Source organism: Onychostoma macrolepis, chromosome 20 (assembly GCF_012432095.1).
Source record: "Onychostoma macrolepis isolate SWU-2019 chromosome 20, ASM1243209v1, whole genome shotgun sequence".
Taxonomy (NCBI): Eukaryota; Metazoa; Chordata; class Actinopteri; order Cypriniformes; family Cyprinidae; genus Onychostoma; species Onychostoma macrolepis.
This window is the reverse complement of record NC_081174.1, coordinates 21,185,323-21,197,706: the sequence shown is the minus strand read 5'-3', so window position 1 is coordinate 21,197,706 and position 12,384 is coordinate 21,185,323. Positions and strand designations below refer to the sequence as shown.

The 12,384-nt window shown below is 36.9% G+C and overlaps 1 protein-coding gene across 3 annotated transcripts in view; it reads left to right on the top strand.

The window, feature by feature from the left end:
* The first annotated feature begins 4,193 nt into the window (after positions 1 to 4,193).
* The window catches only part of atf6 (activating transcription factor 6), a 45,508-nt gene continuing 37,317 nt past the window's right edge, over positions 4,194 to 12,384 (top strand). For 2 of the 3 annotated variants that reach the window (XM_058755807.1, XM_058755808.1), the window contains exons 1-6: positions 4,194 to 4,460; positions 5,097 to 5,176; positions 5,399 to 5,486; positions 5,662 to 5,759; positions 7,017 to 7,143; positions 7,222 to 7,425. In XM_058755807.1, coding sequence (XP_058611790.1) covers positions 4,370 to 4,460; positions 5,097 to 5,176; positions 5,399 to 5,486; positions 5,662 to 5,759; positions 7,017 to 7,143; positions 7,222 to 7,425 — 688 coding nt within the window. In that variant the 5' untranslated portion in view covers positions 4,194 to 4,369. The remainder of the gene's footprint in view (positions 4,461 to 5,096; positions 5,177 to 5,398; positions 5,487 to 5,661; positions 5,760 to 7,016; positions 7,144 to 7,221; positions 7,426 to 12,384) is intronic. The other variant, XM_058755806.1, reaches the window with a different exon arrangement.

The following is a 12,384-nucleotide window of genomic DNA, read 5'->3' as shown; positions in this document are numbered from 1 at the left end:
TATGATTTTCTTTTTAAGTATGCGTGACAGTCCAAACTTAAGCGTCAGTGGGGTGTGAACAGACGGTATAAAAGTGTATGAATGTGACTGTACAAATTAGTCACCAATTTGCCTAAATGTAAAAAGTTACAAATTGTCATGTTTTTGTCAGTTTACGTAACTGTGTAATATGTAATTGGCAAAATATTATGTTTATTTGAAGTTGAGTATATTTAAGTATATTTGTTTGCATTCACTATAATAACTGTTAATGCAAAACTATATTATGTCAAGATTAAGAACTAAAGTAGAAAACAAACAGGAATATAATGATATTTGTGATTGAGGTCTGTCTGTCTGCTTGTTTATACTCAGTGTGGTGGCTCAAAGACTCCTCACGATTCCCCCCAGACTGTTTCTCAGAGTGTGGGGTCATACAAGGGTGAGCTCTCACTACCTCCGAAGGTTATTCAGAAGTCACCAGCATTCACCAGTCTTGAACTAGTCAAGATGACCAGTGACTTCACAAGGCCCCTCCCTGTAGATTTGAGGATAAGCCCATCCCCATCCCACAGCCCCCACATACTCTGTCCCCTCATTGTAAATGACCTATTAAAGAACACAACACCATGGTAAACAAGATGAATGGCTTTTTTTCCAACCCATCTCACACCAATCAAGGCTTTCTGTTTGAACCACCTTTCTTAAGTCTATTAGATCATGTTAATTTATTAAAGTCAAACTGAAGAATTAAAATGGTCATTTGTCACTGCTCTCTTTGTATGGGCTTAATGGTGGCACATGGTATAAGGCCTGCAATTTGTTATCCTCTTCTTTTTGCTCTTATTGTTCTTTTCTTTTAAGCCATTTTTTTTGGGCTAGACATGAAAAGAAATCAAGTTGCACTCAGTTTCTTTTGGCGTAACTGTCTGCTAATAATACATTTTATACATTGTTATACACTTTGCTCAATCATTTCGGTGTTATTGACGGTACACCCAAGTACACCAAAAAAATTAAATTTGTGTCATTTACTCATCCTCACGTTGTCCCAAACCTATATGACTTGTATGAATGTTAGTAACCAAAGAATTTCAGTTTCCAATTTACAACAGTATTTTTTTCATCCATAGAATGGAAGTCAATGGGAACAGAAACTGTTTGCTTACCAACATTCTTCAAAATATCTTCTTTTATGTTTGACAGAAGAAAGTAAGTCATACAAGTTTAAAATGACATTGAGTAAATGAGAGAATTTTCATTTTTGAGTGGACTATCCCTTTCATTTATTTGTTGTTTTTATTTTTTCTGCCTCTTTTAACCTCCATCATGTTTCTTTTGCCACCTTATCTCTAAGATAATCAGCCACACACTCTTTCTTACACACTAACAAACACACTCACAGTCAGAGCTGTCAGTGAGCCAAACCGTATGCAGTAATCCCTTTGTATTCACAAACCCATCCAGACAAACAATGTGTCCCAGCCACATCCCACCCCCAGCACACCAGACCTAGGCCACCTGCTAACTCTACATCATAACCTACACAAACACAAACCTAAGGATGAAGACCAACAAGTTTGTGTCAGTATGTGATTTACTGTAACATCTCTCTGACACGCGTGCATGTTAGGAATTGTCTTTCTATTAGGAAACTGCAAATACTCTCCTTCCAATCTGTTCTTCTTCTCTACACTCCACTCATATGTTCTCCAAATCCTCCACAAATCCCCCTCACACAAGCTGAGATGATAAGTGATCCTCTTCTGTTGTCGCTTGGAGGAGACAATGCTCAACAACTGTGTTCAACATCATCAATCTCAGAGCACATCCATCACACAAACAAAAGATGAAGTGAGCAGAGGGCTATGTTTGTGAAAAGTCTGTTTGCTTACTCTCTTCTGCTCTTTTTTTATCTTTCACCTCCATTTTTTATTCAAACCTCTGTTTTCTCTTGAGTGAAAACACCCACAGAGATGCAAGTGCAATTGGAGCACAGAAACTGAGGAGTGGGAGTGATTTTATGGAAGCAATATATGAATATATGAAGGAATCCTTCAGTTTTAGATATACATCGCTCTTCATCTGTTTTCCAGCAGGAAGCTCTAAGATTGTACTATATGCTTTGCTTTTATTGCATTACTCGCTGATTTTCTTCCAATATAAGATCTTTCAAACTAACTTTCAGTTGGGTTATGCTTTTTTGCCTGCTTGTCGATTTAAGTTTGGTGCAATAAGCATGATTTTTAACCAAAAGTTCCTGTGGCAACATAAAGACATGGTGATCAAAGCTTTAATCCATTCCAAATGGATGTTCTTGACGTGTGTTAATCCTCAGACTGTTTGTGGGAGGGGGCTTGTGGGTTTACACACAATTAACCTGAATAGACCTTACTGCTGAAACAGAGAAAAAAGCCCCAAAACCCTCTTACTCAAATGATTTTATTTGTATGCATGCTTTTACTTTAAAACACTCAGAATGAATGACTTTTATAATGCTTAACGTGGCTGTTAAAAACGTAATATGTTCACATAAACTGGTGAGTACAAGCATAAAGATAATATTATTTTAATCTGACTTGTTGAACCACACACGCTCAATCTATGAAGGTTTTGTTTCATTTTTAGTAAGCAATGGCTACATTTCAAATAAAAATTTTAGGTTTAGGTTTTGAAAACACAAGACCAGGCCATGAGATTGTTGTAGACCACCTCAGGTTAAGCTGGCAATGTCCTGGGAAGACCAACAGGATTATAGCTATGAACACCTGTTCCAGATCTTCAAACCAGCCAGTGTGACCTGATGCTCTGACATTTAGAAACTTAACAAGGAATATGAAGAGCCTATGAATAAGCAACCTGTTCTACCCGTTCAGACGGTTGGTTTTACAAAACAGTTTTAATATTTCTAGATATTTTTATTTCTTGTTTTGTTCAGTTCCTGTTGTCAGTTTGATATAATTAGTAGCTTCTGTACCTGTTAATTGTTTTATTGTGTTCTACTGTCACTCAAATAAAGAATTATTCTTACTGTGTGAATACATAATAAACTACAGATCTTGTATCATTTATCCATCATTGATGCTTTAAATAGGATATCCTGTGGCCAGTTTTGGCTTAGTAACACATGTCAAAGTGTCATCTTTCAAGCAGTGATTACATGTCTATATTTGTAAATAGCCCACACTATCTCTAATAGGCACGATGCTAAAATGCCCAATTGTTTTGCTATTCAAACGAGTCATTTAACTGAAACTAGCAGTGTAAACCTTGGGTTTATCGATTTTTAAATTATTATTATTATGTCTTTATAGGTTTTTTTTAAATTAAATTTTAGTTTTATTTAATTTGTGTTATTTTAGTACTTCAACAAACTACATGGAAATGAAAGTATATATATATTTAATTTATTTATATATATATGGATGTGTGTGTGGTTGTACATACACATATCTAGTTATTTTTTGGTGTTTGGCTTAGTGTTATGTTAGAATCATTATTATTATTATATCAATATATTATTATATTTTGAATTGTTTTTAGCTTTATTAGCTTTATTTTTTGTTTTCATTTAAATTTTAAGTTTTTAAATTTTGTTGTATGCATTTGTAATTTTTATTTCATTTCTTTGTTTTTAAAAAAATGTGTTTATATACTATTTATAAAGTTTTAGCTTTTAGTTTTGGATCTGTTTTAGTTGTTTTAATACTACAATTGACTGTTTCTGTTGTCCTCATTTGTAAGTCGCTTTGGATAAAAGGGTCTGCTAAATGACTAAATGTAATAAAATATAAATACAATATTAAAATAAATCGATCATGCACAAATCGATTACTATAAATCTTAATGTTAAAGTGTTAACACTTCATCATAATTTAGGCCTATCGGTCAAATGCCAAATAAGGATGTCGGATTGGCAAATGAATAGTTCTTTTGAGTCGAATCTTTTCAATTGATCAGCAATAACGATGAACAATTGACTCACGAGTTGGGCAGAATCGGTCCGAGTCATTGAATCAAATATGACCAATGAGCTGAGAACCAACAGCTTTTGAACCGGCCGGCTCTTTAAATTAACTGTTCAAATGAACCGATTCGCCCAAATGAGACTAACTAGCCTAGAGTGCGAAATTGCTGGAAGACCGACTGTCTACTACCACCTTGTGGTGTAGAGATGAAAAAACAAGCCGGTTACAAGAAGGCTTGTGTGTGTGACCCGCTCCGGCACCCGTAGACTTACCGTAAAACTAGACGTGTACTTGCAGCATTGTTGTTGTAGTTTCATCAGAATCGGGAAATGCGAGTGTTTACAACTTCACACAGAATTCATCGATAACTAGTGTTCCTCATTCAACTCACTTGTAATCCTTACTAATGTGTTCGTGGCATAATGTCGTCAGATTTGATGTTAGATTTCGTAAATCCATCGATGATGAATAAGGAAGCAGGGGATATTTCCATCGATCAGGATGGAGAGTGGGGTAAGATATGCTAGAAACATCCATCACTGTGCTTGTTGCTCGCGATAAACGCCAAATTTTGTATTTACTTCTAGCAAAGTGTCTGTACGTAAACAGTGTCTTTATGAAGCGACTATTATGTGTATATAGTCATTTTTCCATTTGCTGAAGATAACTAACTGGTGAATCTGTCTCCCACTCATCTGTAGTGTTTTTTATGGCTTCAATTAAAATGTAGTTGAATCAAAATATAAACATGAAAAATATGAAATGTGATTACAACTTCGTTACACATTTGTTTTAGATTATATTTATGTATGTTCATATATTCATATTTATATTCGTATTCACTTATATAGTTCATATCGTATTGTGAATACACAGGTTATGTCAGTTAGGGTTTGGTTAACATATAAAAGAAACTAGAAATTAAAACCAAATTACTTGTTACATAACTCCTCAGGGTGAATGTTTGCAGGTAGCTTGACCTGGTTACAAACCCACAACTCAAAATAAGATTGTGAAATTGATACGTTTTTGATTTCCTGTCTTGCTCTCATGCTTTCAGCACTTGGTTTGTTGGCTTTACTACTTTGTTTTGCATCAGTCTGCCTTTGGTCATACTTTAGTTCACAACCATGTCTTTTACTTGTGTAGATATCAGTTTGTTTGATGAGCTGGAAGATCTTGGGGATGCTGATGAGCTTCTGGAGGCTCTGGTGGAAAGTGTAGGCTATGTGAGTCAAACCCCTGCAAAGACATTCTCTCAAAATGTTACATGTTTATCACATATGGGTTTAATTTTCTTTTTTTGAATTGCATTTTGAAAATCAGATTGCCTCTTTTAAAGACTAAAAAAAAATGTTATTGCTTTTTTTTGGTTTGACCGTAGCTTTAACCAGAAAAATGTAAGCAATTTAAGCATAAATAAAAAGCATTTTGGATCTGTTCTCTATTAGGACACTTCTGTTCCTGACCTGAACTTTGACATTGAGCCCCCAGTATGGAACTCAGATGGCTGGAGAGAAAATGGTAGCCCTCGATCAGGTACCAATTTTAAGCTTTCAGTGGACTGGGCAGTCTTTCCAAATGTTCCTCAATGTGTATAGCAGTAATAAATTCAAAGTGACTTGATATTTTGGAGAAACGTTTCAAGTATTACCAAAGCGAAATGTACGAAAGCATTTCTACCTTTTTTTTCCCTCTCTCTCTGCTCTCACAGATGGTGATGTAACCGTGGACTCACTGTCACCAAACCACACACTCAGTTCGGTGTCCTCACCAGCGTCAGTGGAGCCCCACTCACCGTGTTCCACACATGTGAGTCAAACTCCACCCCAAAACAAATAAACATAATAAATTAGCATCTTATTTGTCAGGGTGTGATTTGATCATTGTGTCCAATGTTTTTAGACTCCACGCTGTTTACAATCACAGAGAAACTAACCTGCACACAATTATTTTTTTTTTTTTTTTTACATGTAATGATTAATAAGACACAAAATTGAATAAAAATGATATTTGATATATCTTAAAATATAAAGTATTTTATCAAATACATCAATTATATTTTTTTAAATACAGTTTTAAATAAAATATATTTGAATTAATTTATTTTTTGTTATGTACACACAAATTCTTTTTTTCTTTATTTATTGACTTAATCAGCCAGATGCACAGATGGAGTGTGTTTGAGCTTCACTGATCCTGCCAGCTGCTGTAGTTCAGAGATCAAGAGGGCAGACGCGCACACACACCCATGTGAATTAGGTGTCTAATTAAGACTCCAGTGTGTTAATGAATGTCTTAATCGGCTCTCAGCACATCATCAAACTAATTAATTGGTCTCACATTGAGAAGTGTCCAGTCTTATTTTGTAATATGTGTGTTGAGCAAAATCAGCTAGTGTCCCTTTCAAGGTTTCAAAGAACTGTAATGTCTCTATGACAAATATATATTGTTATAGTGAAAACCTAAACACTTGAATCTCAGTGTGACCTCACAATGTTGATGAAAGTTAGTGTATTATTTAACATGACATATATTTGTTATAGTTTGCATAACATACACTGAACATACACGTGTCGTGGTGTTCTGTTACTGAATGATGCAACATCTTGTAAAGGGACGTGTACACGTACTGGAAGGGACATATAGGAAGCACGTTCTTGCTTTCTGAAAATAAATGCAGGGGACTAGATGCATCTTAAAAGTTGAACTACTATAAAACATGTTTAAAGAAACATGACACACATGACCGGTTACAACCAAGGCAATGATCGAATACGCATTAAAACATAAGGTTGTAGTGGGTGGTATCGCAAGTGTTGTGTAGGTTTTTATGGCTTTATTGATCAGTCCTTCGATATGTTCAAACAGTTAAGTAATGATACACAGACTTCTAGACCATCTGGATTCACACCCCAGTGTTCCCATGCTTGAGTGTGCTTTCAGTTCTCCTTTTTTTTTTCTTTGTAAGGGCACTGATGGCTTTTCATGATGTTCCTACTTTATGCTGCTATACTTGATGCATGTTTTTTTTTTTTTTTTTCATATTTTCTGTTCGTTTTTTTTAAGGATGAGGCACTGTCTCCAGTCTCCTGGCATTCTCAGCCCTCTCCGCTGTCTGTCTGCTCTGAGTCAAGCGGCTTTGCTGAGGCACCTGCTGAGACGAAGCCTTCCAAGAGGACCAGTCAGTCAAAAGGTAGGTGAAGTACATTAATTTACTTATTTGAATCCTTCATCTTCAAATTGTAATAAGATGATGCATGTGTTCACACAGCAAAGCCTCTCCAGCCAGCGAAGAGGCCCATTCAGTTTAGCCCCAAGGTTTCCATTCAGCCTAAACCGCTCATTACCGCGGTGCCCATCTCCCATGCTGCAGCTCCTCTTCAGACTAAGACCATCATCATCCAGCCTCTTCAGACTACAGTTCTGCCTGTAGTAAAACCTTCCCCAGTCACCATTCAACCAGCACCCCCTACAGGTAATGAAGAAACCCATTCTGCCACACTTTAATCTGATAAAGTCTGATATGTAATAGGACGTCTTGGTATGTTTGATCACTTTTTATTATTATTGTTATTATTTGTTGCAAGTTGAAACGAGTGGTGTATTTTAAGTTGTATTGCAGCTCTCGCTGCATGTTTACAAAAAAAACAGCAGATGGCGCTAGGCATCAATTTTTGTTTGTGCTATTGGTGGGCGTCTCATTTTAAAGTCTTTCTTCAGGCAGACAGGGAATTGTTCTTTAACTGCTGGTGCATCCTTTTGTGTCAGTACAGTCTGCCTTGTTGCTTGCCCTAGAAAAAAGCAGATTCGAAGTAGATGTGAATGACCTGATTGGCTGATTTTATTTATTTATTTATTTTGAAGCGCCAATCACCCTTTGATTTCTTGATGCTTGTTTTTATGTGACGGGTAGTTGTAGCAAATAAACTAGCATATTTGCTGATTATTTGCGTCAAACAAAATACTTCATCTTATGTGCCATGAACTTTGTAAACTTTGAGAATTGCTACATTTGGTGACAGAAATACTGTCTTTAATATCATGTGTAAACCCATGATAACCATAGTACCAAAATAACAAAATGCATAAGATGCATTTATACCTTTTTTTTTTTTTTTTTAACTCATAATAAGAAATAACAGAAGAATGATTTTGATATGATATTTAAGATAATGTTTTAAAATTATATAAGTTAGGGTGCTTTCACACTTGGTTCGCTTGCCTGGTCCGAACCCGAATTCGATTGCTCCCCCCTCCCCCTGCCCCCGCTGGACTGCGTTCATATTTTATTTGGGTCTGAACCGCGGTTCGTTTGCTTAATCAAGCCAGCAGCTGTTTACCCCGTTGCTTAGTAACGACAGCGCGGGAGAAGGCGGCAAAATGCATAAGATTACAAAGCTTCAGTGCATAAAGCACTTACGTCTGTCTTACGAATTGAGTTCACATCAGCAACGAACCGTACCGGAGTTCACATGAACCGTACCCACCCTTTTTAAGCGGACTCGAGTACGGTTCGCGGCTGCGCATCCGAGGTCGGAAGAAAGCGTTCACATCAACCAAACGAACCGAACTCTGACGTCAATCGAACCCGAGTGCGCACCAAAAGTGCCAGTGTGAAAGCACCCTTTAATATATATATACAGGTGCTGGTCATATAATTAGAATATCATCAAAAAGTTGATTTATTTCACTAATTCCATTCAAAAAGTGAAACTTGTATATTATATTCATTCATTACACACAGACTGATATATTTCAAATGTTTATTTCTTTTAATTTTGATGATTATAACTGACAACTAAGGAAAATCCCAAATTCAGTATCACAGAAAATTAGAATATTTACATTTGAGGTTCAATTAATGACCATCCCTACAGTATAAATTCCGGGTATCTCTTGTTCTTTGAAACCACATTAATGGAGAAGACTGCTGACTTGGCAATGATCCAGAAGACGAACATTGACGCCCTCCACAAAGAGGGTAAGTCACAGAGGGTCATTACTGAAAGGTGTGGCTGTTTACAGAGTGCTGTATCAAAGCATATTAAATGCAAAGTTGACTGGAAGGAAGAATTTGGGTAGGAAAAGGTGCACAAGCAACAGGGATGACCGCAAGCTTGAGAATACTGTCAAGCAAGGCTGATTCAAACACTTGTGAGAGCTTCACAAGGAGAGAACTGAAGCTGGAGTCAGTGCATCAAGAGTCACCACGCTCAGACGTCTTCAGGAAAAGGGCTACCAAGCCACTTCTGAACCAGAGACAATGTCAGAAGCGTCTTACCTGGGCTGTGGAGAAAAAGAACTGGACTGTTGCTCAGTGGTCCAAAGTCCTCTTTTCAGATGAAAGTAAATTTTGCATTTCATTTGGAAATCAAGGTCCCAGAGTCTGGAGGAAGAGTGGAGAGGCACAGAATCCATGTTGCTTGAAGTCCAGTGTGAAGTTTCCACAGTCAGTGATGATTTGGGCTGCCATGTCATCTGCTGGTGTTGGTACACTGTGTTTTCTGAAGTCCACAGTCAACGCAGCCATCTACCAGGAAATTTTAGAGCACTTCATGCTTCCTTCTGCTGACAAGCTTTATGGAGACGCTGATTTCATTTTCCAGCAGGACTTGGCACCTGCACACACTGCCAAAGCTACCAAAAGCTGGTTTAATGACCATAGTGTTACTGTGCTTGATTAGCCAGCAAACTCGCCTGACCTTAACCCCATAGAAAATCTATGGGGTATTGTGAAGAGGAAGATGCGATATGCCAGACCCAACAATGCAGAAGAGCTGAAGGCCACTATCAGAGCAACCTGAGCAGTGCCACAGACGGATCGACTCCATGCCACGCCGCATTGCTGCAGTAATTCAGACAAAAGGAGCCCCAACTAAGTATTGAGTGCTGTACATGCTCATACTTTTCATGTTCATACTTTTCAGTTGGCCAAGATTTCTAAAAATCCTTTCTTTGTATTGGTCTTAAGTAATATTCTAATTTTCTGTGATACTGAATTTGGGATTTTCCTTAGTTGTCAGTTATAATCATCAAAATTAAAAGAAATAAACATTTGAAATATATCAGTCTGTGTGTAATGAATGAATATAATATACAAGTTTCACTTTTTGAATGGAATTAGTGAAATAAATCAACTTTTTGATGATATTCTAATTATATGACCAGCACCTGTATATGTATACATATAATATCGGCACCCATTCGTAATTATGATCAAAGAAGGCTGTGAAAATTAATCTGCATTGTTAATACTTTTGATCTTTTATTAAAAAAATTCACAAAAATCTTACCTTTCATTGGATAATAAGAATTTAAAATGGGGGGAAATATCATTATATGAGAAATGTTTTTTCTCTAATACACATTGGCCAGAATTAACGGCACCCTTTTATTCAGTACTTTTTGAAACCTCCATTTGCCAGTTTAACAGCTCTAAACTTTCTCCTATGATGCCTGATGAGGTTAGAGAACACCTGACAAGAGATCAGAGACCATTCCTTCATCCAGAATCACTCCAGACCCTTTAGATTCCCAGCTCCATGTTGGTGCTTCTTCTCTTCAGTTCACTCATTTTCTATAGGGTTCAGGTCAGAGGACTGGAATGGCCAGCAGAAGCTTGGTTTTGTGCTCAGTGACCCATTTTTGTGTTGTTTTTGAGGTTTGTGTTTGGGTTATTATTGTACGGTTGGAAGATCCAAACTTGGCCCATTATAAGATTTCTAACAGAGTCAGTCACTTACCGATTTTTTTTTTTATCTGTTGGTATTTGATAGAATCCATGATGCCATGTGTCTAAACAAGATGTCCAGGACCTCCAGCAGAAATATAGGCCCACAACATCAAAAATACAGCAGTATATTTCATTGTACACATGGGGTACTTTTTATCCCTGTGTTCACCAAACCCATCTTGAGTGTTTGCTGCTAAAAAGCTAATTTTTTAGTTTCATCTAACCATAGAAGCCAGTCCCATTTGAAGTTCCAGTCGTGTCTGATAATTGAATATGCTGGAGTTTGTTTTTGGATGAGCTCTGAGAATTTTTCTTGAAACCCTCCCAAACAACGTGGTGATGTAGATGCTGTTTGACAATTTATTTTAAAGGTTTTCTGACCCCGAGACTCAACTATTTTCTGTAATTCTCCAGCTGTGGTCCTTGGAGAGTCTTTAGCCACTCAAATTCTCCTTCTCACCGTGCATTAGGACGATATTGACAAACATCCTCTTCCAGGCAGTTTCGTAACATTTTATGTTGATTGGAAATTCTTAATTTATTGCCCTGATGGTGGGAATTTTCACTGCTCTAGCTCTTTTCTTAAAGCCACTTCACTAATTTGTGAAGCTCAATTATCTTTGCTGCACATCAGAAATATATTCTTGGTTTTCTCATTGTGATGGATGATTAAGGAATTTGGGCTTTGTTTTCCCTCCTATTTATATTTCTGTGAAACAGGAAGCCATGGCTGGATAATTTCATGTTCATAATCACCCTGGAGTGCTCAAAATTGTGAATATGAATGAGAATATACTTCAGTGATTTTTTTACTCATAAGAATTTCTAGGGGTACCAATAATTGTGTCCAACGTGTATTTGAGAAAAACATTGATTTCATTATGATATTTCCCCCCATTTTAAATTCTTATTATCCAATGAAAGGTTAGATTTTTTAAATAAAATAAAAGATCAAAAAGATTAACAATGCAGATTAATTTTCACAGCCTTCTTTGATCATATTTACCAAGGGTGCCGGTATTTTTGGCCATGACTGTATATGTGTGTGTGCATGTATAATATTTGTATGTAAAATTAGCGCATTCATTCTTAGTGTGGTCGTTGTTGATTTGTTTTGATTGAGCACGGTAGGAAAAGAATTTCTGAGTTCACTGATGAAATGAGTGACTCTGTTTAATGTCTTGAGTGTTAAACTATGGCTGTCAGGAATCAGCAAGCTTCAGTATCCGTTTCCTCATGCATAATATAAACATTTACCTCACACACCTGGAGACACAAGTGGAGTAGAAGGCAAGAGCAGCCTGAATTGAAATCTTATCCTGTACCCATCTTATCTGAAACATTAGACTTGGTACTCCAGTGTGTCCAAACAGTCACTTCTCAATCAATTTTTGAGAACTGCATGACCTGTTTCTTAGAGTGAGGCCTTGTGTCTTGGTGCAGTTTGGTTTATAAATGGTACATCACACAAAGCACTATTTGTGTGTACTATTTGTATATTTTTTTCTCGTTTTCTAAGTAGGAGCCTTTTGCGAAAAGAGAGAGCTGCCACAAGCTGGTTGTATATGTATTGAATCCATCTGTGCGCAAGATTGTGGAAGTGCACTTTGAACTGATTGCGTTCTGCTACAGTAATTATTTTCTGGCTAACCGCAGAGTTTTGATGCGAGGTTAATTGTAGTTTGTTGGGAGACTGATGGG